Below are 25756 nucleotides of genomic sequence, written 5' to 3' on the forward strand. Positions count from 1 at the left end.
GCAGTGATTATGACTTGGCACATTCATTGCCGAGGGCCTGAGTTCGAGCCCAGGGAAATGAAGATCCTGCAAGCTGTGCAGCATGGCCGAAAAAAAAAAATCAGTAGCTAGACAGCTCTGTGACTTGACTTAGAATCAGGGCTTTTCTCAGACGTGGCAACAGTTCTCTCTGCCATCAGATCAGATCAGTTTAGCAGCGCTGGCTGCACACTCTGGCTCCTTACTGCTTACACCGTTTACTCACTTGAAGGGGCTCATGCCTCTGGGGCCATGTGTCACCCATCAGAAAGATCGTGGATGGCATGTTAGACTTGATCCAGGCCTCCCCAGCCCTATGTAGTGAGACCCCAGAGGATGACTCGTCTGAGCCCCTTAGCAATGTGTGTGTTCTTCCTTCTTAGCCCCCAGGAGGCAAAGAGTCCAAAGGTGGAGCTACACAGCCACTCAGATGTCCCTTTCCAGATGCTAGATGGCAACAGCGGTCTGAGTTCTGAGAAGATCAGCCACAACCCTTGGAGCCTGCGCTGTCACAAGCAGCAGCTGAGCCGCATGCGCTCCGAGTCCAAGGACCGGAAGCTCTACAGTATCCTTGTCGCGCTCCTCCGGCAGCGCCTGCTGCCTGGGGCCGCGGCTCCTGTGCCAGGGCGCCTCCCAGCACCGTGGTCAGCCGCCCTGTCCCGGCGCTCGTCTTCTGTTCTTATCTCCCTTTTCCATAGGCTCTTCTTCATATTTTCATCATTGTTTTACTCCCCTGCGTTTTGGGCCTGGTAAGACTGAAGCTTAAACTTGACAGTCTAGAAAAGTGCTATCCAGTAGAACTCTGTGACAATGGAAGAATCCATGCTGAAATCTGTGGTAGCCACTAGCCATACTGTTACTGAAATGTGGCTGCTGTGACTGTTACTCAGGTTTTAATTTATTTAATTAAAATCTGCATTTAAGTCATCAGGTCTGGATAGTGGCTACCATATTTGTCAGTGCATGTCTAGAATCGGGGTGTGTGTGTGTGTGTGTGTGTGTGTGTGTGTGTGCGCATATGAACACATGTACCCATGTGTATTTCTCCCCCCAACATATTTTTTTTTAAAAAAGTGTTTTAGTGTTTTTTCTAAAGATAAACAGTATACCAATGTAAAATAGTTTTAAGAGAGCAGAGGTAAAAAAAGTATTATGAAATGAGAACTCTTAAAATCAGTTAGTGTTTTGAAACAGTGGACAATAAATAACTAAGACGTACTGAGAAACTGAGGGGAAGTGTGCTGAGCACTTCATATGTACTTACTCAGTCTTCCCCTCTTTTGAGGGAGAAACTGTTATGACTCCCATTTATAGATGAGTATATGGAAGCATGGGGGGATGAAGTATTGTGCCTAGAGCCAGTGAGTGGAAAGGCAGGGTCCTACGCCCTCAGGCATTGTGAGATACTACTGCAGCCTTCTTCGAGTTTTATTGTTGCTTGTTTATAAATCATAGCAGGCAATGAGGCTAGTTAAAAGCCGTACGTAATGAATTTCACATTACTCTTGAAAGGATTAGAGGATATTAAAATGTTCATCATCAAAGTGATGCCGAGGGGCTTACCCTCTAAGACCAGGTGATTGCTCCATAGTCCAAAATATGGAACTGAGGGCTCGGCTGTGAGCCTCGATGATGACTGTTGGCAGACCTGTGACAAACCAGTACCTTTATCTAAGATCATTGCAGACAGGAGATGTAGATGAAGACCTGGATGTAAACAGAAGATCCTGGAAGTACTAAGGGATAAGTTTAACTATATGGCTTGAAGTTTAGTCAGAAAATGGCAAGAGAGAAATTTAAATCCAGCTTTTTCTAAAGATTCCTGTTTGGGAATGTTAAATCTGAGTCATCATTTTTGCAGTAGAGCTACATTATGCCTGAATGAGGCACTGGATTGAGCAGGGTCTTGGTTTATTGATGGTGCTGGGGATGTATGTGAAACTCCCAAATTTTCTTTGGTTTATTTATGTATGCCTGCAAGACAGAGCTAAAGAATGAAATTAAAATGATGACGTCAAAAACTGTGGCAAATACATACAATTAAAAATCATTCATAAAAAGGCATGAAATTTTGTCACATGCTACAGTATGGATGAACCTCGAAACCAATTTGCTAAGTGAAGTAGCCAGATAGAAAGGGGCAAATATTCTATGACTCCGCTGATACGAAGTACCTAGGCCGGGCACATTCATAGCAACAGAAAGTAGAATAGTGGTTTCCAGGGGATGAGGGGTGGGGCGGGAATAGGAGTTACTGTGTTAATATTATCTATTGGGAAAGGAAAAATACACATGTGTACATGTGTTCATAGGAACGCACACACAGACACACACACACACACACTCCTGAACAGTTTCTAATTTCTGTTTGGGAAGATGAAAAGGTTTTGGAGATTGGATGGCAGGGATAGTTGCATACTTAAAAATGGTTAACCTGGTAAATGGTGTATGTATTTTCCCATAATAAAAATGTTTTCAAAGAAATAATAAGCTAGCGGTGTGACACCCACATTTGAGAGTCTGTGAGGTGAACACACATTACGTTAGAAGGGAGTGCCTTCTTTTGGAGTAAAACTGGATTGTCCTTTCCTGGCTGGGACTGCTGGCGAGTATGTTGTTACTCCCCTTGACCGCAGCCCAGAGTTCCTCCTGCTTGAGAACGTGGTGCACCACTTCAAGTACCCCTGCGTGCTGGACCTGAAGATGGGCACCCGGCAGCATGGCGATGACGCGTCCGCCGAGAAGGCTGCGCGGCAGATGCGGAAGTGCGAGCAGAGTACGTCGGCGACGCTGGGCGTCAGGGTCTGTGGCATGCAGGTGAGCCGGTCTTGGCGAGAACCTAGGTGCTTGCGTGTTCGGGGTTGTGTGTATGTGCCTGCTTGGTGTCTGTGCCGGGGGTCCTCCTAGCCCACAGTGGGCCAGAATCTCCTCTGGGAGGCTGAGTCCCCTGGGGGGTCGCTGAGTGCCTGTTTGCAGATTTGTTCCCTGAGCCCTCTCGTCCTTACCCGGGGACCCTGGAGTGGGCTCTAGTGCAGAACCGCTGTGAGAGCCTGTTGGCTTGACACTGGGGCAACTAAGACTCTTGTCTGTCAGCACGAACGATATTCCTAGTCTGAATCCAGCTGGTCTCCGGGAGGGCCCCACAGGTAATGGCGGAACACCTGCAGGCCTGGTCTCCACACTCTCCTGCCTTCACCACAGGAAAGATCAGGGCGAACTTGGCCTGCTCATTCCAGCTGTGCAGGGTGGAGCAGAAAAGCGCAGGTTGGTCAGAAGTCCTTTCCAGACCGCGCCTGCCCAGGGCCCCATGAAGTCCTCAGACCTCCCTGGTACTGACGCGCCTGTCTCCTGGGGTTTTAGGTGTACCAGCTGGACACGGGGCATTACCTCTGCAGGAACAAATACTATGGCCGTGGGCTCTCCATCGAAGGCTTCCGCAACGCGCTCTATCAGTACCTGCATAACGGCCTGGACCTGCGGCGTGACCTTTTTGAGCCCATCCTGAGCAAACTGCGGGGCCTGAAGGCTGTGCTAGAGCGGCAGGCCTCCTACCGCTTCTACTCCAGCTCCCTGCTGGTCATCTATGACGGCAAGGAGTGCCGGTCTGAGTCCTACCTGGACCGCCGGTCCGAAATGCGTCTGAAGCACCTGGACACCAGCCTCCCAGAGGTGGCCCCGCCCTGTAGCCCTAGCACCAGCCTCAGCGGCACCAGCCCGGAGGCAGGCCCCTTCTCTCCGCCCAAGGTGGACGTCCGCATGATCGACTTTGCACACAGCACGTTCAAGGGCTTCCGAGATGACCCCACAGTGCATGACGGGCCCGACCGAGGCTATGTGTTCGGCCTGGAGAACCTCATCAGCATCATGGAACAGATGCGGGACGAGAACCAGTAGGCCCAGCTTGGGGTCCCCCGGACCCCCTTCCTCTCCACCCGCAGGCAGGGACCATTGCTCTCAACTTGCCGTGAGGACACACAGACTTGCTTTTAAAGGGTTATATTTCTCTTTGGTGTAAACTAAAAGAAATGTTTTTAGCTGTAGCCTGGAATCCATATATATAAAGTGACGGAGGGCAGAACACGTCCTCTCAGCCAGGCTGCCTAGCTTGACAGCTCTAACTGCTGTGTCCAGGCAGACTTAGGAAGGAAGAGGTGCCCCTGGTGGGCCTGGCAGCAGGGACAGGTTGCCCTTGGACTTTGGTTTCTTTTGCCCAGGTCTTTGGGGTCTGTGACTGCAGGGTCCTGCTAGTTGCAGGGTGAAGCCCTGGGTTGGTGCAGGGCCCTTCCATGTTCATTCACCCCTGGTTCCTCAGTCACAGAGGGTTGGGTGTCCATCTCGTGGGGGACTTTGTAACCTGTGCTGTGGGTATCACCCATCTCTTTGACAGGTGTTCCCAGGGCACCACGGGGCCAACTGTACACAGCTGGACCCTTCCTGGTTCTGACCTTGGCATGAGGCTAGATTTGTGAAGCTGTGCTGAAGCCAGCTATGGCAGAGGGCAGGCTCTGGGATCCCCAGGCACTGTTTGGCACTTGAACCTGCTCCTGCCTGCACACCCCAGCCAGCCTTTCTCACCAAGATCCCTTGCCTAAGGACACCATCCCCTCTTGCCCCACTGGAGGGGTCCCTGCTCTGTGTGCTAAGGAGAGTCAGCCTCCCAGCAGGCTTTGGGGCCTCTGACGGCTCTGACCCAGACAGTATTTGCAGCCCCTGGGCTGTGGGCAGGAATCTGCTTCCTCTGGCTTCTTGGGCAGCTCTGCTGCCTCGGAGAGACTGCTCCTTCCGGGGCTCAAAGGCCGTGGTCCGCTCAGGGTCTTAACCTCTCCCCAGGCCAAGCTAAAGGCAGCATCCCACTGTGAGGAGCTCCAGGCTTATGAGGGAGAATTTTAAGCTTGTTTGCTTTTGAGGACATTGGGCGCTGGGTGCAGATGCCCAGATTCTGCTAACTAGAGTTTTGTCTTACCAGTACTGGGGTCCATCCGTCTGTCCATTCGTCCATGTGCCAGCCCCTGTGATCTTTTCCCCTGAGGTGTAGCCTTGTTCAGTAGTGAGTATTGATTTCCCTGATGCTTCCCTCAGCAGAATATCCTCTTCCCCATTTCTGAGGTGAGCTTTTGCCCCTGTGCCCTTCCTCAGCGGGTGCTACCTTTTAAAAAGTGGTAGCAAAATGAGTCGGAGGAGTTTCCCTGCTAGCTCAGACCGTCTCTGTGAGCCTGCAGCATGGCCCCCTCGGCACTCAGCACTGACAGTGCCGCAGTGAAGACTTCTAGGGGGTGACCCCTTCCTTGGCGATGGTTTCAGTGATTTTGCTGCCAGCCCGTAATGGCACAGAGACCTGCCACCTCTAGTAGGTGTGGCCAGGACCTCCCCTAGCTGTTGCCGAGGTTAGTGGCCTCCCCTCTGAGTCCAGGGCCATTGTCTTTGTCACTGCTAGCATGTCCCTGTTATGGCATTAACGGTAAGCCTGCCAGCCTGAGTCTGAGAGGCCTCGGTAACTGATGGACTACTTTCCCAGTTCCTTAGAGACGCAGCCTCACATAGCTTAAATGGGCTCCACGATGGGATCCCCTCTCTCGGCCCTCTGACCCTGGTGCCGTTGGTGGGCAGGTTCCCATTCCTGGGGGCCAGGAGGAGCAGGTTGTCTGTTTCTTGTCGGTAAAGAGCATCTTCTCTCCTGTACTATTCTGTGGCTTCAGCCATGGGGGGCGGGGGGGGGGGGTAGCTCTTCCTTAGTGTGGCTAGTCATTTCCTGGCAAGGCCGAGGCTAAACCAAAGGGTCTGGGCCCACTTGGGACCCACTTGATGGCACCTCCCCAGTGTGGGGATGTGCCGTGCTTCCTGAATTAGTGTCCTGTGGGAGTTGCTGCCCCATTCTGCTCTTCATTGTGAGAGAGGTTACACCCACTCATATGCAGTATTTTCCCGGCAGTAAAAGAGCAGGGCTGGTATTTGCTGCTGCTTCCCCAGGGCAGGGTCCCTTTTCAGCACTTTTGAACACTTGCAAGACACAGCCCCGTTACCTAACGGGTGGGGGGCATGTGTGTGCACTCGCTCTTTGCCACTATTTTGCCCTGCTCCATGCCAGAGAGCCCTGTCCCTGCCAGGCCCTGCCTTCCCAGCCCCAACTTGGGACCAAAGTGCAAGACGGGATCACGGGTTGGGGTGTCCAAGTGACCCCTCTCTATAGTGCTTCCGTGGGCCAAGTCGATACCAGCCCCCTAGCGGGGTGGGATGGGCGGTGCTTAAAGAGGAAGGGGACCAGTGTAGCAACTTGCCAGGGACCCCACCCCTCCCTCACATCCGGGCCTGTGCAGTGGGCGTGGGGATTCTCCTAAGGGGCCAAAGGCCTGGGCTTGTTCGGTATCCTCTGCTCCCTTGCTCTTATCTGGTCACATGCACACTCCTAGATGCAGATTGTTTTGAACTTTAAAACTGTTCGATTTGGTTTTGTTTGTACCAATTTAAAAAATGTTTTAATGGGGAAAATTTGGGGGAGAACCGTGGGTAGGGCCTGGTTCCTTTGCTTCTCGGGGAACTACAAGGCCTCGTCTGGAGGACCGCTCTCTGATCCACTTTCCTGGAAGCTGCCTAAGCCTGTCCACGCCGTCCAAGCCCTGCGCCCGGATATGACACGTGGCTCCGGTCGCGTCTGGGCGCGGCTGCGTTTTCTCGGGACCTTGCGTGCAGGGGAGGGAGTGCTCAGGCCTTACACCGAGCCCACCCTTTCTGTACACCTAGCGCTGCCCGCCCCGCTTGTGTCTGAGGTCGTGTATGTCAAAATAAAGCCGCTAGAAACTGACGCGTGTCCATGTCTTGGAGAAAACCCGCGGATTCCGGGCGGCTGGCCTGATGAGGCCCAGCCGCGCCCCCGGCCCTGCCCCTTTTTTCCGGTCCGGCGGGGTGGTGCCGGAATCTGCCGGGGCGCGGCGCAAAGGAAGCCTCGCCCTTGGCGCCAGCTGCGCTTTTGGATCCGCCAATGGCCAGCTGACCCGCAGGTCCGGATCCCGGTTCCCATGGCAGCTCGGCGCGCTCGGCTCTCATTGGCTGCGTCTGTCGGAGCCTCGCGTCCCGGCGTCTCTACGTTGACGGCGTGCCACGTATACCATAGCTGATTGGTCTGCCCGAGCCCCACGTCACTTCCCGCCCGCCGCCAGCCGGAGGTAGGAGCCTGAAGCTCTCCGTCCGGCGTGGCGTCCCAGTTTGCTGTGGCCGCGGAGCTAACGTTAGCGCGGACTGGGCGGACAGGGCAGAGTCACAGTTGGTCAGTCTGGCTAGTGAAGGGCACGGCGGCGGGAGTGTGCGGCAGGGTTCCGCTAGGCGGGCCGTGGACACCTCGGAGCCTCGGACTCACTCTTCGGCCGCCCACAGGTGCAATGAAGGCACTGATTTTGGTGGGCGGTTATGGGACGCGTCTGCGGCCGCTGACGCTAAGCATCCCGAAGCCGCTGGTGGACTTCTGCAATAAGCCCATCTTGCTGCATCAAGTGGAGGCGCTGGCTGCGGTAAGGCCCGGGTCGGGGTCTTGGTAGGTCGTGGGACTGGCCAGGGATTGGGGATCGGGGACGTCCGTGCCTTCGGCTGAGCCCGCCTGGCGGCCGGCGCTGTTCTATCCCCCAGGCCGGCGTGGACCACGTGATTCTGGCCGTGAGTTATATGTCTCAGGTGTTGGAGAAGGAAATGAAAGCGCAGGAGCAAAAGGTGAGGTACTGACTTTGGGCCCTTTCCCTTGGTCCCTGCTCTTCGCTCTGATGAGAGGAAACTGACGGAGGCGTTTCTCCCTTCCAGCTAGGAATCCGAATCTCTATGTCCCACGAAGAGGAGCCTTTGGGGACAGGTCAGGAGAGACAGAGTGATCGCTTGGAGAGGGTTTAGGGCCAGGAAAGGGAAAGGTTACGCTTGGATGGGGATTGCTGAGCCTGGTTCCAGGGGCCCAGACCCTCAAGATGATGGTGGCCGCTTCGTTTCCCCCAGCTGGGCCCCTGGCCCTGGCCCGAGACTTGCTCTGTGAGACTGCAGACCCTTTTTTCGTCCTCAACAGTGACGTGATCTGCGATTTCCCCTTCGAAGCCATGGTGCAGTTCCACCGGCACCATGGTCAGGAGGGCTCCATCCTGGTAAGACAGCACGTTTTCTTTCTCTGATATTCATGTCCTCATGCCCAGCATCTCCCACTCTGCAGCCTTAACTACCCAGTGGTGTTGTGGGTGTAGAGCTGTGCAGTTTTTGTCTTTAAACATTGGGGACAAAGCATGGGAAATTTAGGACAGCATGTACATCAAGGCTCAGGAGTACTGGACTAGGCCTGAAGTCCCGCTGCACTCAGGTGACCAAAGTGGAGGAACCCTCTAAGTACGGTGTGGTGGTGTGTGAGGCAGACACAGGCCGCATTCACCGGTTCGTGGAGAAGCCGCAGGTGTTTGTGTCCAACAAGATCAATGCAGGCATGTACATCCTGAGTCCTTCAGTGCTACGGCGCATCCAGGTGTGTAGAAGCCAGCTGCTGGGTGGGCTGGGGTAGGACAGGCCACCACTGCCATGGCCCTGCTCACGAGCTGCCCACTCTCACAGCTGCAGCCCACATCCATTGAGAAGGAGATCTTCCCTGTCATGGCCAAGGAAGGGCAGCTCTATGCCATGGAGTTGCAGGGTGAGGCAGGGATGCCACCGGGTGGGGGTGGTCTGTGGCTGGGCTGAGCCTCCTGATGCATTCTTCCCCTGCAGGCTTCTGGATGGACATTGGGCAGCCCAAGGATTTCCTCACCGGCATGTGCCTCTTCCTACAGTCACTGCGACAGAAGCATCCTGAGCAGCTGTGCTCAGGCCCTGGCATTGTGGGCAACGTGCTGGTGGTGAGGCCCTTGCCCAGCCCATGATCTGTCCCCTCCATCCTGGAGGACAGGTGGCCCACTTGGGTTTTCTCCACTGTCCTCAGGACCCAAGTGCCCGTATCGGTGAGAACTGCAGCATCGGCCCCAATGTGAGTCTGGGCCCTGGTGTGGTGGTGGAGGATGGCGTGTGCATTCGGCGGTGCACCGTGCTGCGAGACGCCCACATCCGCTCCCACTCCTGGCTGGAGTCCTGTATCGTGGGCTGGCGCTGCCGCGTGGGCCAGTGGGTACGCTCAGCGGGGCTCGGTGGGGAGGGTGGGGACCGCTCCTGCCTCACTGCCGTGCCTGCCTCCTCCCCGCAGGTGCGCATGGAGAATGTGACAGTGCTGGGCGAGGACGTCATCGTCAACGACGAGCTCTACCTCAACGGGGCCAGCGTGCTGCCCCACAAATCCATTGGCGAGTCGGTGCCGGAGCCGCGCATCATCATGTGAGGGCTGCTGCGGGGCCGGCCGAGCCCGTTTCCCAGTGACAAGGAGAACTCTGGCTCGACACGTCCAAAGGCCCTGGACTCGCTGCCATGTGACTGGGGAGGACTGGACGAGGCTGAAGTTGCCAGACACCTGCCTTCTCCCATGGACATAATCTGACAAGATCCTTGTTGGACATACCCTACAAAGCCCACTCCCTTAAGAACAACTGGGCCGGGACTGTATGGAATAATAATTTAATGCTCACTGCGGCCCTGACTGAAAATCAAGCTGAGGCACAAATAGGGCACAGCTGGGCCCCTGCTGATGCGGTTCACACAGGCGAGGAGGTGGGATGGGGTGGGGAGGGGGACGGGGCCAGGGGCTCATGAAGAGGGCCCAGCCTGGCTTTGAGTTGAGGGGTGGAGGTTCCTGCGTGTGGGCCAGGCGGGCCTAGGCAGCTGAGGAAGTGGCACTTGCGTGGGCGGCCTTGTCCCAGTCCTCCACCGACACGATGGTGGCTTTGCAGAAGAAGCAGTCCTTATTGTTCATCAGGTGCTGGTCAATGCAGGCTCTGCAACGGGAGGGCGTGCCAGTGGCTGGTACAGCCCCGACCCCACCCCCTGTGCCCGAGGGCCCACGTACTTGCAGGACTTGTGGCCACAGGGCTGGAACACGGCAGAGATGGGGTGAGCGTAGCAGATGGGGCAGAGGTCTTCCTCACTGGTGGGCTGCAGGGAGCAGAGTGCAGGGTAGGCTGAGTCAGATACCCAGACAAGTGGGTGTGCGCGACACACACAGTTGTGCTGACATGTACTGAGCTGCTGTGGCCCCACTCACCAGGGAGGCAGCTGCCGCCTGCGCAGATGCAGAGGTTAGGTGTGCCAACATCTGTTCCACCTGGGCCAGCTCCTCCACGCTGATGTAATCTGTATCTGTGGCGGGGGTGGGGTGGGAGGAGGTGTCAGGCCAAATGTGGCCTCAGAACCCAGTGCCTCTTGAGTATTTCCAGCCTGGGAATTTGCTCTTAAGACGACTGACCTGACCCAGCCCCAAATCCCTGTCTTCCCTGGCCCACTTACAGCTCTGTAGGGAGAAGTGCTTCCGGTCAGGGGCAGGCAGGGCAGTGCCAGGGGCTGGGGGCTCCGGCTGCCCCAACAGGTAGGATATGGAGCGGAGCTGGAAGCAGGGGTCAGCCAGGAGCACTGACGTGGCTCTCTCGGTCCTAGATAGGAGAGGGCACAAGGGAAGTCAGAAGCCTGGGCCTGAAATTCTTTTTATTGGAGGGGTGGGGTCCTGTGAAAGTCCAGCCCATTCCCATTACCTCCTTGTTCGTCCCACCCTATCTCCCTGCTGCTCTCTGATCCTCCCAGTAAAGTCCTAGATCCCAGTAAGGACCCGCTCCTGAGCAGGTCAAAGAGGGCACCACCATGAGATGGTGAAAGTCCACTTGCTCTCTCTCACATACTAACCCTACAAAAGAAACACCTGCCCCTCATACACAGTTCTTCAAGGAAAACACCATTTCCCTAATACACGTTTATCTTCAAAAAAAAAAAAAAGCAGCTGGAAGGCGTACCTCCCAGGCTTCCTCTTCTCTTCCGGGAGACAGGTCCTCTGGAAAGCCGCCGGCCAAACTCGCGCCCCCTGGCGGCCACGCGAGGACTACGGTCGCGGGGGGCGGGGCGCGGCTGCCCCGCCCCTCCAGTGGGAGCCAATGGGAGCCGGCGGCCCCGCCCCCTGAGAAATCGCCTCCCCCGGAGTATTTAGAAGCTTGAGCGCGCTCAGGAAGGCACTCAGGAGGGAGCTGGGGAAGCCCGAAAAGGGCGTGGCTCAACTCACATCTCCAAACCTGGAACTAGTCGGCCTTGCGAGACAGAGCCCGCGTCCTGGCTCGCTGACCGTCGCCCAGCACTTCTCACCGGAGAAGCGGGTGAGTCTCAGATCTGTGCCGCCCACGGACCTGCCCTGTCCTGGCCCCGGCAGCCTCCGATATGGCCCGGCTGGTGCTGCAGAGCACACTACTGTGCCTGCTGCGTATCACGTTAGGCACCCAGGACTCGGACAGCTTCCTGCCCCACGAGCCTCATAACTGTCCCCACAAATGCGTTTGTGCTGCCGACCTGCTGGATTGCGCCGGCCTGGGGCTGCGGGAGGTGCCGGTTACGTTACCGGCCGCGGCTGCAGACCTCGACTTGAGCCACAATGGGCTCCAGCGCCTGCCCCCCGGCTGGCTGGCGCCCCTCTCCCGGCTCCGCGCCCTGCATTTAAATCACAATGAGCTGGAGGCGCTGGGTCGGGGAGTTTTCACCAACGCCAGTGCTGGCCTGCGGCTGCTCGATCTATCATCTAACGCTCTGCGGGCACTTGGCCGCCACGACCTCGACGGGCTGGGAGCGCTGGAGACGCTGTTTCTGTTCAATAACCACCTGGCGCACTTGGACGAACGTGCCTTCCACCACTTGGGCACGCTCAGTCGTCTCTACCTGGGCTGCAATGAACTCTCATCCTTCTCTTTTAACCACCTGCATGGGCTGGGCGCTGCCCACCTGCGTATTCTGGATCTCTCCTCCAACCACATAGAACGCACCCCTGTGCCTGACCTGGCTGCGCTGCCTGCCTTTCTCAAGAATGGCCTTTACCTGCACAACAACCCGTTACCCTGTGACTGCCGTCTCTACCACCTGCTGCGACGCTGGCACCAGCGGGGGCTCAGCGCCGTGAGCGACTTTGCCCGCGAGTACACCTGCCAGGCCTTCAAGGTACCCGCCTCCCGCGTGCGCTTCTTTGCACACAGCCGTGTCTTCGAGAACTGCTCGGTGGCCCTGGCTCAGGACCTGGAGCGGCCAGAAGAGCAGCTGCACGTGCAGGTGGGGCGGTCCCTGCGGCTACACTGCAACACCAGCGCCCCAGCCCTGCGCGTGGCCTGGGTCTCCCCGCAGCACGAGCTGCTCGTGGCACCAGGATCTCGCAATGGCAGCATCGCCGTGCTGGCCGATGGCAGCCTGGCCATCAGGAGTGTGCAGCCGTGGCACGAGGGTGTCTTTGTGTGCCTGGCCACTGGGCCCCGCCTGCCTCACAACCAGACGCACGAGTACAACGTGAGCGTGGCCTTTCCCCACCCGGAGCCCAATGCTTTCAACACTGGCTTCACCACGCTGCTGGGCTGCGCCGTGGGCCTGACGCTCGTGCTCCTCTACCTGTTCGCGCCCCCCTGCCCTGGCTGCCGCCGCTGCTACCTCCGCACCTGCCGCTGCTGCCACCGCTGCCGCCGCTGGCCCCAGACACCCAGCCCGCTCCGGGAGCTGAGCGCACAGTCCTCGGTGCTTAGCACCACGCCACCCGACGCACCCAGCCGCAAAGCCAGTGTCCACAAGCACGTGGTCTTTCTGGAGCCTGGCAGGAGGGGCCTCAATGGTCGTGTGCAGCTAGCGGTAGCTGAAGACTTCGACCTCTACAATCCCTCGGGCCTGCGGCTCAAGGCCGGCTCCGAGTCCACTAGCTCCACAGCCTCTGAAGGTCTGGTGATGACCTAGGCTGCCCATGGCCCCCACTGAGGCCGCTGCCTGCCCACTGCTTGCCCTACTCCCAGCTGCTGCCCGAACAACTGCCAGCTGCCGGTGGGAAGCCCTAGGCTTGGTCCTCCAGCCTCCCTCAGGGACCCCCTCACTGGTAGAGCAGTTCAGGTCCCCTACCTCTCTCCTGCTTCTCCCCATCACCGGGACCTAGCAGGGCCTACGTGTGCCCACGAGGATTGGAACCAAGGCGCAGCTGGAAGAGCCCTTGCAATTAGAGCCCCAGGATGAGTGGCAGGGCCAAGGCAGCCAGCCATTATGGAGAATGGTGACCACTTCCCGAACCCCAAGGGGAGGGGAAGGGAGCAGCCTGCAGGGGAGGAGGAGGAGGACTTCAAATGAAGACCAGTCCCCACCCGCAGGGCGCAAAGAGGAAATTCCAAGCCCTTGCTCCGGTGAAATGTGCTCCCCGTGCAGCTACATTCAGCCTACTTCAAGCTTCACAAGTCCACGCAGTCTGGTGAGCAGGCAAGCAGCAAGTAAGCTCCTTAAGGGACCCCCTGGGGCATCACAGGCCACCGAGGGCAGGCCCTCTCCCATGGGCTTGCAAGACAGCAGTAAGGGGCGCCACGGCCTGTGCCCCCAGCTTGTCTGTAAAAAGCCTGCCGAGCCTGGCTGAGACCAGAGGGCCCATCTGGAACTCGCTGTCCCCCGAGGGTAGAATGCTCTTAAGGGCTGGCACTAGTCTCAGCCCTAATGGCTAAAGTAGTGCCCTGGCTTCACACGCATCTCACCGCTTCCACTGTGGGGAGGCCAGGGAGGGGGGCTGGGCCAGGGGGCCCACAAGTGTCCTGGATCCAGCTGTCATGGGATTTCTCAATAAAGGCAGTACGTGCTCATTGCTGGAGGCTTCAGACCCAGGTGTGTGTGCTCAGCTCTGAAGCCCAGTAGGGCTGTCCTGGCATGGTAGGATGGCACCGCCACCCCTAGCACTGACTCTCGGTGCCCGAGGCCAGGGCGCCTGCGCTGCTGAGGTCCTGGGTTCTCCTGCTCCGAGCTGCTGCCACGGCCACCTAGTTACTCGCTACTGGGTTCACCCCTCTTCTAGCTTCCTTCGGTGCCCAGGCCTGACTGAGGCCCACGTGAGGATGAGCCTCAGGAAGGCCCCGCCCACCCCCAGAGGGGAGCACACTCCCCAGCACTCACCCTGAGGCTGGGCCATGCACCAGGAGTCGCACCAGGATGCCGGTCACTGCCACCAGAATGGGGTAGTGGTCCACACTCTCCAGGCCTGCAGGGAAGGGAGTGGGGGGTGAGCCTCGAAAGTGCTCTTGCTGCAGGGGCTCCAGCGCTTCCCTCCGTCCTCCCCGCAGACGGCTGAGCTAGGTTGGCATGCCAGGCCCCGGCGGTCTGGTGCAGGCTGTTGGGTCAGGCAGCACTGCTCCGGGCAGAGGAAGCGAGGCCGGCAGCGTGCTGGGTCCCGGGCTTCTGGATCCTCACCAGGCAGCCGCAGGGTGACCACACGGTCAAAGAGGTTCCTCTCTGCTGTCACCCGGTTCAGCACCTGATTGAGCAGCTGTGGGGCAGGAACCCGTTGGTGGGGGGGAGCTCACCACTAGGGTGTCCCCAGGCTCCTGACCCCTTGCCCAGATGGACACACCTGTGCGAGCCGCCGCAGCAGCATCTCAGAGGTTGGCCGGGCCCAGTCGAGGAAGATCTCCGGCACCAGCGTGATGGTCATCTCCAGGACGCGCAACAGGCTGACCGACAGGTCAAAGCAGGTGGCGCATACCTTGAGCTGCCGGCTGTCCACGTAGTTCCGCTCCAGGCGCTCCGCAGCCTGCTGGATCTGAGCCCCGCCACGTGGGCGGGCATCCGTCAGGGGTCTGCCCACACTGCAGGTGGTGCCCCGTCCTCTGCCACCCCCAGCCCGCAGGGCGCCCCTGTGACCCACCTCCTGGATCATGCCAATGAACTCGGAGAAGGCCCAGTTGAGCTGGTTAAGGACACTGTTGAGGAAGCTGGGGGCCACGTCCGGACCCTCCCGCAGCAGGTCTGCCATGTGCTGCTGCAGCAGGGTGGAGGGGCAGGGCTCTGCGGGCACAGGGCGGGGGGGGGCGGTGGCTGGGCATCATCACACCCTGGTCAGTGGCCCCGCCTGCCCGCCTCTGTCCTCCCTTACGGGGCTGCTGGTTAAGCGCAGAGAGACGGCTCTCTGGGAACCTCTGGGCACAGCGTGCAGCGCTAGCAGGGGTTAGGGCTAAACCTGTCCCCTCCCTCTGCTGGGCCAACCACAGGCTGCCGTTGTTCCCAACCCCCAACCCACCCCGAGTTCTGGAATGGCCCCCAAGCACCAGCAAGTCCACAGTCACCTGCCCTTCAGGGTGTGCTAGACAGACAGGGCGGCCCAGAGCCATCTCCACTCATGTCAAGGCCATCCTCCCCAAGAGCCTACTTTGAGCCTTGCCATTCTCCCGTCCTCTGCTGCCCTTGGCGTGGCCTTGGCAGATGGCTGAGGTGGTGGGCGCCAAGTCTGGGCTGACACGCAGCAGTAACCAGAGCCCTCAGCCGCACCCAGGCTGGCCAGCCCTCCCCCAAGCAAATCAATAGTTCCGTCAGCAGCAGGACGCGGATCTGCCCCCCTGCTCTCCACGGGCAGCTCAGGTCCACCCTAGAGCCAGGACCAAGGCAACTGGCAAGGACTTGCCACAAGGCCCTTGGTCTCTGGGGACCCCATTAGGCCCAAACACTGCCCACAAGGGCAGAAACACCCTGTGGGCTAAAGCGAGCCACTGTGGGGCAGGTACAGCGTGGGGGAGGTAGGCTCTGCAAGCTAGACCACCCAAGACTCTGGGCTGGGCCCAATGAAGGTCCTCGGGCTCACAGGACAGTGAACACTTTGCTCCCAATAAATGGCCCCTTCCTCCAGGCAACACCATGGACACCCTCTGGGGCCCTAGCCAGCCCCTAGTCTGTGCCCCTGCCTTGACTCAGGCATCCAAGATCCAGGACCACCAGGTGGAAGTAAAGGGGCAGAGGAGATGGGAGTTGGGACACGGCTGGAGGTCAGGGAGCTGGGTCAGAGGACAACGGACAGGGTGCACTCGGTGCGTGAGCTGCCAGCACCCATGGGGCTGCAGAGATAGTCCCAGAGTGTCCTCGGATTGGAGGAAGGAGAGAATGGAAACCCTGGGGGATGGACAGGAAGTTTGGGGCCCACCACGAGCCCAGGACTGGGGCTGGGAGAAGCAGGGAAGTCTGTGAGAACCTCAGAGCAGCGGGTGAGGGCCCCCTGCCTGCCAGACCTGGGTACTCACTCTGGAGGCTGGGCAGATTGGCATCCTCAGGTTTGGTTTTTAGCAGGTGTGGCAGCCGCGTATAGCGGTACCCGAACCCACAGCCCTGGGGGTAGAGACAGCAGGAGGTCAGTGGGGCAGGGAAACCCCTCCAGCCATAGCCACTTCCCCTCCAGCCAGCCTTACCCGCCAGAGCCGAACCAGGATCCAGTTGGTCTGGGCCCAGGGCCGTTGCTCATAGGGAGCCAGGAGGTTCCTCACCATGGCGATGCGCCTGCGAGAGCAATGGGTGGTGGGCCCGGGGTGAGGCTCGTGCTGTGCAGGGCAGCATGCCTGCCCCTGCCCCCGGACCCCCACTCACTGCTCCTCAGGGATCCGCTCCACGGCCCGCAGGGAGTTGGGATAGCACACGTAGCTGGCCAGGGCCTGCATCAGTGAGTCCCGGATGTCTGCCAGGACAGGCCACACCTCAGCAGGTGCCTGGCATGATCCTGGTGCCCATGTCTTACCCCCACCTGGGCGGCAATCTGTGCAGAAAATGGCCAGCCCGGGGTGCCACCCCGTGCCCATCCCCTCGAGCCCTCTGTCCAGTGCCTCACCAGTGCCCACGATGCGTGTGTCTGCGAAGTGTTTGGCAAGGATGGCGGCCAGACGGGTCAGGGTCTCCTCGTAGCCTACACGTTGGGGTGACAGGATGAGCTGGTGGGGAGTGCGGACACCAGCGGCAGGCACATCTCTTGGTGGGTGGGCTTGGGGAGCAGGCTCCAGAGCCAGCTACAAGGGCCAGTCTGGGCCCAAGCTGCCATCTGGGGACTTTTGGCAGTACGTTCACTAATGGTTGGGCAGAGACTAAGGCACAGACTCAGGAAGGGGGCTGGGCAGGCCCCGAGGCCGAGGGCAGGGCAGGGGACAGGCCAGGAGCCTAAAAGCCCACAGCCTAATCCACCCAAGCCCATCCTGGAATCCAGGGTCTGCGAGAAGCCCCTGCTCCTTGTGGCCACCAGCAGGGGCCCCGCTCCTTGCTGTGATCTGCAAGCCCACCTGCCCCTGCGTGGGATGCCACACCCCATGGTCAGTGCCAGGGCGGAGGGTGAGAGGCCGGCTGGCTCCTGGGCCACAGCAGCACCAAGAAGGAAGTGACAGTCCTGGCGGGGTGGGGCGGGGCGGGGCCCTCACGCCCTCTACTCCATCTGTCTGCTCTCCTCCTCACGCACGGGGCAGCTGTTAGGTCTGTGGCTGCTGGTCCTAGGACAGGGCTCTCCGCCAAGTGGGACTTGTGCAGACGCTTGTGTGATGCTGTCTGAGCCCGTGTGGGATGTATGCTTATGGGTCGTGGGGGCTCAGAACAGGGCTCCTGGGGCTCACTTTGTGAAGGCCCGCTTTTCTGCCCCCTCCCAGCCTGAATGGCCCCATCACCTGGGAGCTCCTCCATGCTATGCACGGGGCCGAAGTAATTCTTGAGGGCGCTGTAGCTGTTGATGGCCACGCTCAGGTAGAACTCGGGCATGAAGGCAAAGAGAGAACCCGTGCGGTCGCCGTGCTCGATGGTCCGCAGGCAGACTCGAAGCAGCCAGTAAATGTCCTGCATCTTCTCCTGCGGGGGGAGGTGGGGCGGACAGGTACTGCCAGGCTGCTGTAGAGCAGGAGGCGAGGGAGTGACATGGGGTGCAGCCCAGTTGGGGGATGAGGAAAACTCTCCCAGGAGCACGACGTAAGGGCTAGACTCCAGGAAGCGGGAGAGGAGCTCAGGTAGGTGTGATCAAGCACTGCTGGGCAGGCAGGACAGGCCACCAGCCTGGCAAGGCAGCGCTACAGCCCCGGCCAGAAGCCTGTCTGCACTGTTTTAAGGTACGCAAGGCCTTAAGTGACAGGGTGCCTTGTGATCAGAAGCTGCCCAGAGCAGAAGTGGCTGCAGGGGCAAGTGGGGATGAGGCTGCAAGGAAGCTATGGCCATGGCCAAGTCCAGGACAGCAAAGGGCTGGACTGCTGGGAGTGTGGAGGCACAGAGGGGCCATGGGGGCGAGGGACTTCCCTGGTGGTCCAGTGGCTAAGACTCTGTGCTCCCAACTAAAGAGTCCACGTGCCTCAACTAAGACCCAGTGCAGCCAAACAAATTAATATTTTTAAAACTTTTAAATGTGCATCAAAGAACACAATCAACAGAGCAGTAAGACAACCCACAGAATGGGAGAAAATATTTGTCAACTGTAATGTGCTAAGGGGTTAATGGGAAATAGATGGAGAAACAGTGGAAACAGTGTCAGACTTTATTTTTTTGGGCTCCAAAATCACTGCAGATGGTGACTGCAGCCATGAAATTAAAAGACGCTTACTCCTTGGAAGAAAAGCTATGATCAACCTAGACAGCATATTCAAAAGCAGAGACATTACTTTGCCGATTAAGGTCCGTCTAGTCAAGGCTATGGTTTTTCCTGTGGTCATGTATGGATGTGAGAGTTGGATTGTGAAGAAGGCTGAGCGCTGAAGAATTGACGCTTTTGAACTGTGGTGTTGGAGAAGACTCTTGAGAGTCCCTTGGACTCCAAGGAGATCCAACAGTCCATTCTAAAGGAGATCAGCCCTGGGATTTCTTTGGAAGGAATGATGCTAAAGCTGAAAACTCCAGTACTTTGGCCACCTCATGAGAAGAGCTGACTCACTGGAAAAGACTCTGAGGGAGGGACTGGGGGCAGGAGAAGGGGACGACCGAGGATGAGATGTTGGATGGCATCACTGACTCGATGGATGTGAGTCTGAGTGAACTCTGGGAGTTGGTGATGGACAGGGAGGCCTGGCGTGCTGCGATTCATAGGGTCACAGAGTCGGACACGACTGAGCGACTGAACTGAACTGAAGGGGTTAATATCCAGAATACAGAAAGAACTCGTACAAATCAAAAACAGAAAAACAACCAAATTAAAAACTAAGCAAAAGGACTGACTAGACATCTCTTCAACGAAGGATATATAAAATACCCAGCAAGGTCAACGTTACTAATCTCTAGGGAAATGTGAGTCAAAACCATAAGTACGTACCAGTTTACACAGGTTAGGATTATTATTAGTGAAACATTTTTTTCAGTGACAATTATTGGTGAGGACAGGCAGAAATTAGAACCCGGCGTCCTGCTACTGGGGCTGCTGCAGCCACTACGAGAAACAATACGGCAGTTCCTCAAAAAAGTTAAAAATAGAATTACCACACGAACCAGCAATTTTGCTTCTGGGTATACACCCAACAGAATTTTAAAAAATGGGATCTTGAAAAGGTATTAGCACCCCATGTTCACAGCTGTATTATTCACAATAGCCAAAAGAGGGCTATCCCTCAAATGTCCACAGAGGGATAAGTGGGTAAACAACACGTGATACACACACAGCGGAATATTTATTTACTCAGTCTCAAAATGGAAAGACATCCTGACATATGCTACAGCACAGATGGGCCGTGAGACCGTAATGCAAAGCGAAATAAGCCAGTGACCAAAAGTCTGCTTACGCGCGGTACCAAGCGCAGTCAACTTCAGGGACAGAAAGGAGAACCGTGACTGGGAACAGAGGTGCGGGGGCAGTGGGGAGTTAGTGGGTCTAAGCTTCACTTTGGGGAGATGATGGAGAGAGTTCTGGCGGTGGCTGCCCAACAATGTAAACACACAACGCTATTAAACCATGCATTTAAAATGATCAAGATGGTAAGCCACCTATGTATGTTACCATGATTTTTTCAAATGGTTAAGGTGGTAAACTTTATGTTGTGTATAGTTTATCATGATTCAAAAAGAAGGTAGAGAGATGGGAGAGTGAAGAAGACAGTGAGGGTAGGGGTGGCAAGACTGCCTATGGAGGGAGGTGGATGGGCATGAAATCCTGGTGGTGGGAAGACAGTGCCCATCTTTTTGGGGCTGGAGCAGAGGGGTGACAGGTGCAGGTGGGTTGGGTTGGGGAGGAGCCACCCGAAGAGAGAGCAAGCAGAGACGGCCGGGTAGAGACAGGGCTGTGATCACCCACTCATGCGGGAGGGGCATGTCCACGAAGGTGAACAGATGCCCTGACACAGGCACCTGGGGAGCATCCAGGGGCGCTCGCTTGGTTGCAGGGGAGATGCCAGGGCAGCCGGGGAGATAAAACAAGTGCTGGGGGCCAGGGCCGGGAGAGGGATGTCAAAACAGTCACAGCAGGAGTCACTGTCTGTTCGTCTGTCCTGGGAGGGCAGACTCAGCTTTCTGGTTTGTTGCTGAGCTACCAGGTCACGAAGGCATGTGGCATTCTCCAGGATCTGGGCACATTATTAAATGAATGAGGGAATGAGTGAGGAGGGAACAACCCAGTGTCCTTAACAGCAGGCAATGGAGGGAGTCTGAGAAGCAGACTCAGGCTGGGGAGGCCAAGCGCCCTGGACGTGCTGGGAGAAGAGGAGGACCAGCAGCAGGCCCGGGGGCAGGCGGGACAGACTGGTCCTCTAAGAGGGACCATGAGAGCTGGAACGGGGAACTGTGGCCCATGGACGGTATCTGCTTGAGTTCATGGGCATGAAAAGATCAGGTTATGACACAGGGTGGGAGGGAGCCTGAGGAGCTGGGAGGGTCAGGTGTGTGCCCGAGGCCCGGGAGGGCAGGGGGCACCAAGGGGCGGCGCCCCCGGGCCCAGTCAGTGGCCAGTCCGTGAGCTGGTGGAGGGAGCAGCCGCCGGCCGAGGCCACCCTGCTCACCTGGGAGTAAACGGCGGCGTGGACCCAGGCCAGGCGGCGGCTGAGGTGGTCCAGCTTTTCTGAGAAGACCTTCTGGCTCTTGCTCAGCTCCGCCAGGATGTCCTTCCTCTGCCACCAGAGGAGGAGGAGCAGAGGGCAGTCAGCACAGGGCCCCGTACCTAGACCCACACAGCTTGGCAGGGCCCACTGTGCCCGGGGCAGGCACAGGGCAGGGTGGACCAGGCTCCACTCTTCAAAACCCTCCTCAGTCTGACCTGCTGGTGGGCCTGGGCAAGCCAGGGCCTCGGGGCCCCTTAGAGCATGGACGTGGGGCTGAGCTGAGCCTGTGGTGGGGACCCCCCAGGAATGCCAGGCTAGAACTTCAGCTCTGGCAGCTGCTTTTGCCCTGAACAGGCCTGGGCTCTGTGGGCAGGCAGGTGCGGGCCGGGGGCTGCCTGGACAGGGAATGGCTCTGGTCCCCAGCTTGGAGAGCTACGGCACAGGGACTCCAGGGGAGGCGGGGTGGCAGGCCCTGCTTGCTGCTGACTCTGCACATGGCCGAGCAAGCACTCGGGGCGAATCCATAATTGATGAGGAGAGCGGGTGTGCGTCAGCACTTAGTGGCCGGCTGCGGGCACCTTGGCACAGGCCACAGCTCACTAACAGGGCTCAGGCCGGACCTGGGCCTGCTGCCGGCCCCACTCTCACTGCCGTGGGCCAGCCTGGGCGGGGGGTGGGGACAGGGGAGCTGCTGGGCAGCCCTCAGGGGCAGGGAGCAGGTTTCCCTCGTGGGCTTCCCTGGGGACCCCCAGCGAGCGAGCCACCCTCTGCCACAGCCCACTCTCCCCAAGTTCCACCCGCCCACCCACCTTACCCGCTTGGGGCACCGGCGGAGCTTGTCCTCTGTGTCCCGCAGGGCCATTGCATACTCGTTGACATCGTCGGACACTCCCACCATCTAGAGCACCGGACAGCAGACACCACACGTCCAGGGGGACCCTTGGGCACCTCGCACAGGGTTCTCCACACAGCCCGGACCCCAGCCCCACCAAATGCGTCACCTTAGGAGGACAGCCCCCTCCCACAGAAATCAACTGGGTCAGGCCCAAAGGGCACTGGCAGAAACACTAGTCTTGCTGTGACGTATGCTCACATGCACAGCTGTGCCCAGGCACCCCTGCAGAAAGTGGGCTCATGGCACACACAGACGCACGCAGAAACACAACACGTGACACACGCATGCGAGACCTTGCCCAGCTGCTGGTGCACACTGAGGTTATACATCATGACGGCGCCATCTAGGACTTCCAGCAGGGAATTCTCGGTGAGGGGCTGCTCAGGTTCCTCAGGGGGCCGCCCCACCAGCAGGCCCTCATTCCACTGGCTACCCTCGACTAGGGAACAGGGGAAGGACAGGGTCAGGGCCATTCCAGTTCTTGTCTAAGCCTATGGAGCCAGGAGGGGCCTCGCAGCAGGAGAAGGGAGCCCTCACCCGCGGCCCGGGCTCAGGCCCCAGGAGGGACCTGCAGGGAGAATGTGGGAGCCGGGTAGGGGTGGGGAAGGTCCTGCCTCCAGGACCTATTTCTGTAGCATCGATCTCCCACCCTCAGAATGCACTTCCCATACCCTTGAGATGCTGCCAGGCCACAGGACCAGGAGGGAACAGGTGTACTTGGCTTTGCGTGCGAGAGTCTCACAGGACAGAAGGTTCGGTCAGGGGGGCCCCACCCGGCCCTGCCTGGCACCTACTGTCCTCGCGGGTCCTCTGCTCTGCACTCAGTGTGCGGACCTTCACTTTCTCCGAGGCGCTCAGGGGCCGCCGTGGGGTCATCAGGCTCACAGCTGCGGTGCTGAGGAAGCGGTTGGCTCGGCCCAGGGTTGGAGAACTGAGCCAGCCAGGCCGAGGCAGGGGCAGCGCGCCCCCCACGGCCAAGGCCTGCATGGGGCGCTGCGGTGGAGAGAGGAGGCCAGACTCCACTCAACGATCCCAGGGCCTGGGCCCGCTCGGGGCTCCCTTGACTCGTGGGCTGGGGGATAGGCCCCACGGGGCCCTGTTTACCGCACGGCTGCACCTCGTCCTCCAACTGCTCCCGCCCAGCATTCACTGTGCCTCTCAAGGCCCGGGGTCTCGTATCACCTCAGCAACTGGCAGCCCTCCCACACACCGGCCCTCCATGCCTCCCCTAAAGCACGGGACCCTGCCGGGTGACAAGCTCCTTGCTGGCACGGATGGGGAGATGGCCTGTGTGACATTCCAGCCCTGATGCTAAAGGGACAGCCCAACACAAAGCCCCCGCCTGCCCCTACCGCGGCACCTGGGCCGCAGCCGGGGCTGGCTCCTCATCCTCATCCAGGTCATCCATGGTGGTCGCCTGGAGCTCCAGCGGGTCAATGAGGATGTTGGCCTTGGAGGCAAGGTCATCTAGGAGGAAGGAAAGGAAGGCTCTCAGGCTAGTGGAGGGGAGAGGGGTCACAGGTGGAGCTGCTCAGGGCAGCGAGAGGGTGCTAGAATCACATTGACCACGGTGCCTGCACCCTGCCGTCCACCTGCTCCAACCCAGCCTTCACTCTGCACCCCAAGGCCCTGGGTCTCGTGGGGCAAGTCCTGCTGCATGAGGCAGAAGGCTCTCCCGTCACTCCCTCTGTCTTTATCTCCATGACCTCACTCTGTCCAGGGCCCCCCTACTCCTCTGACTTTCCTCCTTGTCCTTCTCCGTAAACTGAAGCTGATCCAGAGCTGTCCCGGCCTCACTGCAGACCTGTCTCCACCTCTATTCTGACAGCCAGACATAACAGCTCCGCCTCCAGACCAGGCCTTCGTCCCGGCTGCATCGCTGGGCCCTCAAACACACCGCACTACCCTCTCCTGCAGCTCCTGTTCCTGAGGGGGCCTCAACCCCACAGCCTCTGGCAGGAAGCCTGGGGTCATCCTTGACCCCTCCTCTCCCCCCCAACGCCCTCACATCTCCTCTGCTGCCTGGACGACTTTGCTCCCTTGTCTCCTTTCTGGGCCCTTGCACTCCACCCTCCACATCCCAGAGTCCAGAGGGAGCTTCTTACGATGCAGACTCCCAACCCCAACCTTGCTCCTCTGCTTCAGGACCTTCCGAAGCTACCCCTGTCCCCGAAGGAGCCTCCAGTGACTCTGTAGCCCACAGGCCCTCAGACTCCGCTGCAGCCTCCCGGGCCTCGTCTCCCACCGCTTCCCGCCTCTCATTTTCCCCTCCAGCACAGCTCTCCAGGCCGTGCTGGGCCACCGCTGGCACCTCTGCCACCGCTGGCACCGTGCCCTCAGCGCTCTGCACCGGAGCCGCCTGTGCTCATCCTCGAAAGCAGCTCAAGCAGCGAACGTGCGCCACTTCGCCCCATGCCACCCCTCACCAAGACCCCGAGGTTCCCCCGATCCATCAGCCCTGGACTTCACGACAGGGCTCCCAGACCTCCTCTGGGGTGGGTGCAGGGGCAGGAATAGCTAGACGACAGCCCGAGGCAGAGGAGGGAAAGCAGCATCTTCCCCGCTGAGCAGGTGGGAAGCTCGGGCGCCCTCTGGTGGACACAGCGCAGCTCAGCAGTCAAGGGCGGGCTGGCTCAGGAGCTGCCCTGCTCACCACCCACGGGCCCAAGCGCACCTTTGAGTGTCTTCCGAAGGTGTGAGAGGAGGCCTCCGAGGCGCTGCAGGTCGAAGTAGTCCACCTTGCCGTTATAGAAGATCTGGGGTGGGACGTAGGCCTCTGCGAGGTCACACCAGCAGTCAGAGCCCAGCAGGACCCCTGGCCTAGGCCACCGACCTGACTAGCCTTCCCCTACCACTCCTGCCTCTGCCGTTTCAGGCCAGTTCCAGGAACGGCACAGCTTGGGATGAAGGGGGCATGGTTGTGCATCACCCAGGGGAAAATCAGAGGGCCCTGACCCAGCCCTGTGGGAGATCCCCCAATCTAGGCTGCTCCCACTGAGCCTTAGGACTGTTCCACACAAACGCAGAGCCCCCAGCACCTCAGAGCCCACCCAAGGCATCCCCAATGAAAGGATGGGTGGGCAAGGACCAAGGAAAGGGGCCTGTGGAGGACAGAAAGCTGGGGACCATCAGAGCAAACACTATGCCCCAGGGAGCAGGGCTCCATCAGGCAGGAGGCCTGGGACAGCACCCCCAGCCCTGGCCTCAGCCAATGCCCAGGGGCTGCCTGGTGCCCAGCTCTGCCCAGTGCCTGCCACGTGGGGCCCAGGCCACACTCACCCTCACTGAAGGAGGTGCGTGGGTTTGAAGCCTTGTACTCGTCCCAGTAGAAGCGCAGGGCTGAGATTAAGCGGTGCAGGAAGCAGACCATGTACTCGGGGGGGCAGAGCATGGGCGTGTTCTGTAGACACGGGTGTGAGACACGCGTCTGTGCGGCCCAGAGGCCAGCCTGCTCCTCATCCAAGGCCCTGCCCTGGGACCTGGGACTCAGTGGGGAGGGCAGGGCAGCAGGAGACGAGCAGACAGTGCCCGAAGCCAGGTGCAAACCCTGCGACACAGCCGGGGGGCCGTGGTGGGGACACCTACCCCCCGGCCGCTGGCATTCTCCTGCAGAAACTTTCGGAACTTGGTCAGGAAGATGTACCTGGAAGCTTCACCCTTTGGGGAAAGGAAAGCTGAGGCTGTGAGGAGCTGAGGACGCTGGCCCACGCTGGACCCAGCAGAGCATCCCAGCCTGCGCCCTGCACCCTGCCACAGGGCCCGTGCCAGCCCTGCCCTTTGGGTCTCTGGGTCCCGTCTGGCACCCTCCCCACCAGGGACGCAGGCAGGCTTGGGAGTCACTCACCCCATTGTCATCTTTATTGTTCAGCAGCAGCTTCAGGATCTGGACCTGTAGTTCTTCCACCACTGGGGGTGGGGTGGGGAGCAGGACACCCTCAGGCCGGGCCAGGCCCCAGGCTCCCAGAGACGGACGGGGGGAGCAGCTTTG

The 25756-nt window shown here is 59.1% G+C and overlaps 4 protein-coding genes across 19 annotated transcripts in view; 3 read left to right on the top strand and 1 right to left on the bottom strand.

Moving 5' to 3' along the window:
• The window catches only part of IP6K1 (inositol hexakisphosphate kinase 1), a 36982-nt gene extending 30165 nt beyond the window's left edge, over nucleotides 1–6817 (top strand). For 3 of the 5 annotated variants that reach the window (XM_069562350.1, XM_069562351.1, XM_069562352.1), the window contains exons 4-6: nucleotides 402–583; nucleotides 2660–2835; nucleotides 3379–6817. In XM_069562350.1, coding sequence (XP_069418451.1) covers nucleotides 402–583; nucleotides 2660–2835; nucleotides 3379–3912 — 892 coding nt within the window. In that variant the 3' untranslated portion in view covers nucleotides 3913–6817. Of the gene's footprint in view, nucleotides 1–401; nucleotides 768–2654; nucleotides 2836–3378 lie in introns of all 5 variants that reach the window. The other 2 variants (XM_069562348.1, XM_069562347.1) reach the window with 1 other exon arrangement.
• A 296-nt stretch (nucleotides 6818–7113) lies between these two features.
• On the top strand, nucleotides 7114–9588 carry GMPPB (GDP-mannose pyrophosphorylase B). Of its 3 annotated transcripts, none has more exons than XM_069562354.1 (10): nucleotides 7114–7279; nucleotides 7387–7520; nucleotides 7636–7716; nucleotides 7804–7852; nucleotides 7990–8132; nucleotides 8342–8500; nucleotides 8587–8665; nucleotides 8740–8867; nucleotides 8951–9133; nucleotides 9209–9588. In XM_069562354.1, the coding sequence occupies exons 2-10, from the start codon at nucleotides 7392–7394 to the stop codon at nucleotides 9338–9340; spliced, it is 1083 nt and encodes a 360-aa protein (XP_069418455.1). In that variant the 5' UTR covers nucleotides 7114–7279; nucleotides 7387–7391; the 3' UTR covers nucleotides 9341–9588. The 3 variants fall into 3 exon arrangements, with proteins under 3 accessions (XP_069418455.1, XP_069418456.1, XP_069418454.1); XM_069562355.1 differs by having other exon boundaries at nucleotides 7158–7279; nucleotides 8951–9129; XM_069562353.1 differs by having other exon boundaries at nucleotides 7158–7279; nucleotides 8951–9588.
• The window catches only part of RNF123 (ring finger protein 123), a 28468-nt gene continuing 12269 nt past the window's right edge, over nucleotides 9558–25756 (bottom strand). For 8 of the 10 annotated variants that reach the window (XM_069562332.1, XM_069562331.1, XM_069562333.1 and 5 more), the window contains 22 exons: nucleotides 25613–25674; nucleotides 25354–25425; nucleotides 25048–25168; nucleotides 24443–24544; nucleotides 23129–23235; nucleotides 22563–22761; nucleotides 22062–22207; nucleotides 21688–21771; nucleotides 20835–20942; nucleotides 17544–17721; nucleotides 16727–16801; nucleotides 16489–16576; nucleotides 16314–16401; nucleotides 16149–16233; nucleotides 14786–14925; nucleotides 14492–14680; nucleotides 14332–14407; nucleotides 14038–14122; nucleotides 10399–10541; nucleotides 10157–10251; nucleotides 9962–10047; nucleotides 9558–9890 (listed from right to left, as the gene is read on the bottom strand). In XM_069562332.1, coding sequence (XP_069418433.1) covers nucleotides 9770–9890; nucleotides 9962–10047; nucleotides 10157–10251; nucleotides 10399–10541; nucleotides 14038–14122; nucleotides 14332–14407; nucleotides 14492–14680; nucleotides 14786–14925; nucleotides 16149–16233; nucleotides 16314–16401; nucleotides 16489–16576; nucleotides 16727–16801; nucleotides 17544–17721; nucleotides 20835–20942; nucleotides 21688–21771; nucleotides 22062–22207; nucleotides 22563–22761; nucleotides 23129–23235; nucleotides 24443–24544; nucleotides 25048–25168; nucleotides 25354–25425; nucleotides 25613–25674 — 2450 coding nt within the window. In that variant the 3' untranslated portion in view covers nucleotides 9558–9769. Of the gene's footprint in view, nucleotides 9891–9961; nucleotides 10048–10156; nucleotides 10252–10398; nucleotides 10542–14037; nucleotides 14123–14331; nucleotides 14408–14491; nucleotides 14681–14785; nucleotides 14926–16148; nucleotides 16234–16313; nucleotides 16402–16488; nucleotides 16577–16726; nucleotides 16802–17543; nucleotides 17722–20834; nucleotides 20943–21687; nucleotides 21772–22061; nucleotides 22208–22562; nucleotides 22762–23120; nucleotides 23236–24442; nucleotides 24545–25047; nucleotides 25169–25353; nucleotides 25426–25612; nucleotides 25675–25756 lie in introns of all 10 variants that reach the window. The other 2 variants (XM_069562338.1, XM_069562339.1) reach the window with 1 other exon arrangement.
• On the top strand, nucleotides 10820–13733 carry AMIGO3 (adhesion molecule with Ig like domain 3). Its single transcript, XM_069562346.1, has one exon. The coding sequence runs from the start codon at nucleotides 11311–11313 to the stop codon at nucleotides 12850–12852; it is 1542 nt and encodes a 513-aa protein (XP_069418447.1). The 5' UTR covers nucleotides 10820–11310; the 3' UTR covers nucleotides 12853–13733.

Source organism: Ovis canadensis, chromosome 19 (assembly GCF_042477335.2).
Source record: "Ovis canadensis isolate MfBH-ARS-UI-01 breed Bighorn chromosome 19, ARS-UI_OviCan_v2, whole genome shotgun sequence".
NCBI classification, from domain to species: Eukaryota; Metazoa; Chordata; class Mammalia; order Artiodactyla; family Bovidae; genus Ovis; species Ovis canadensis.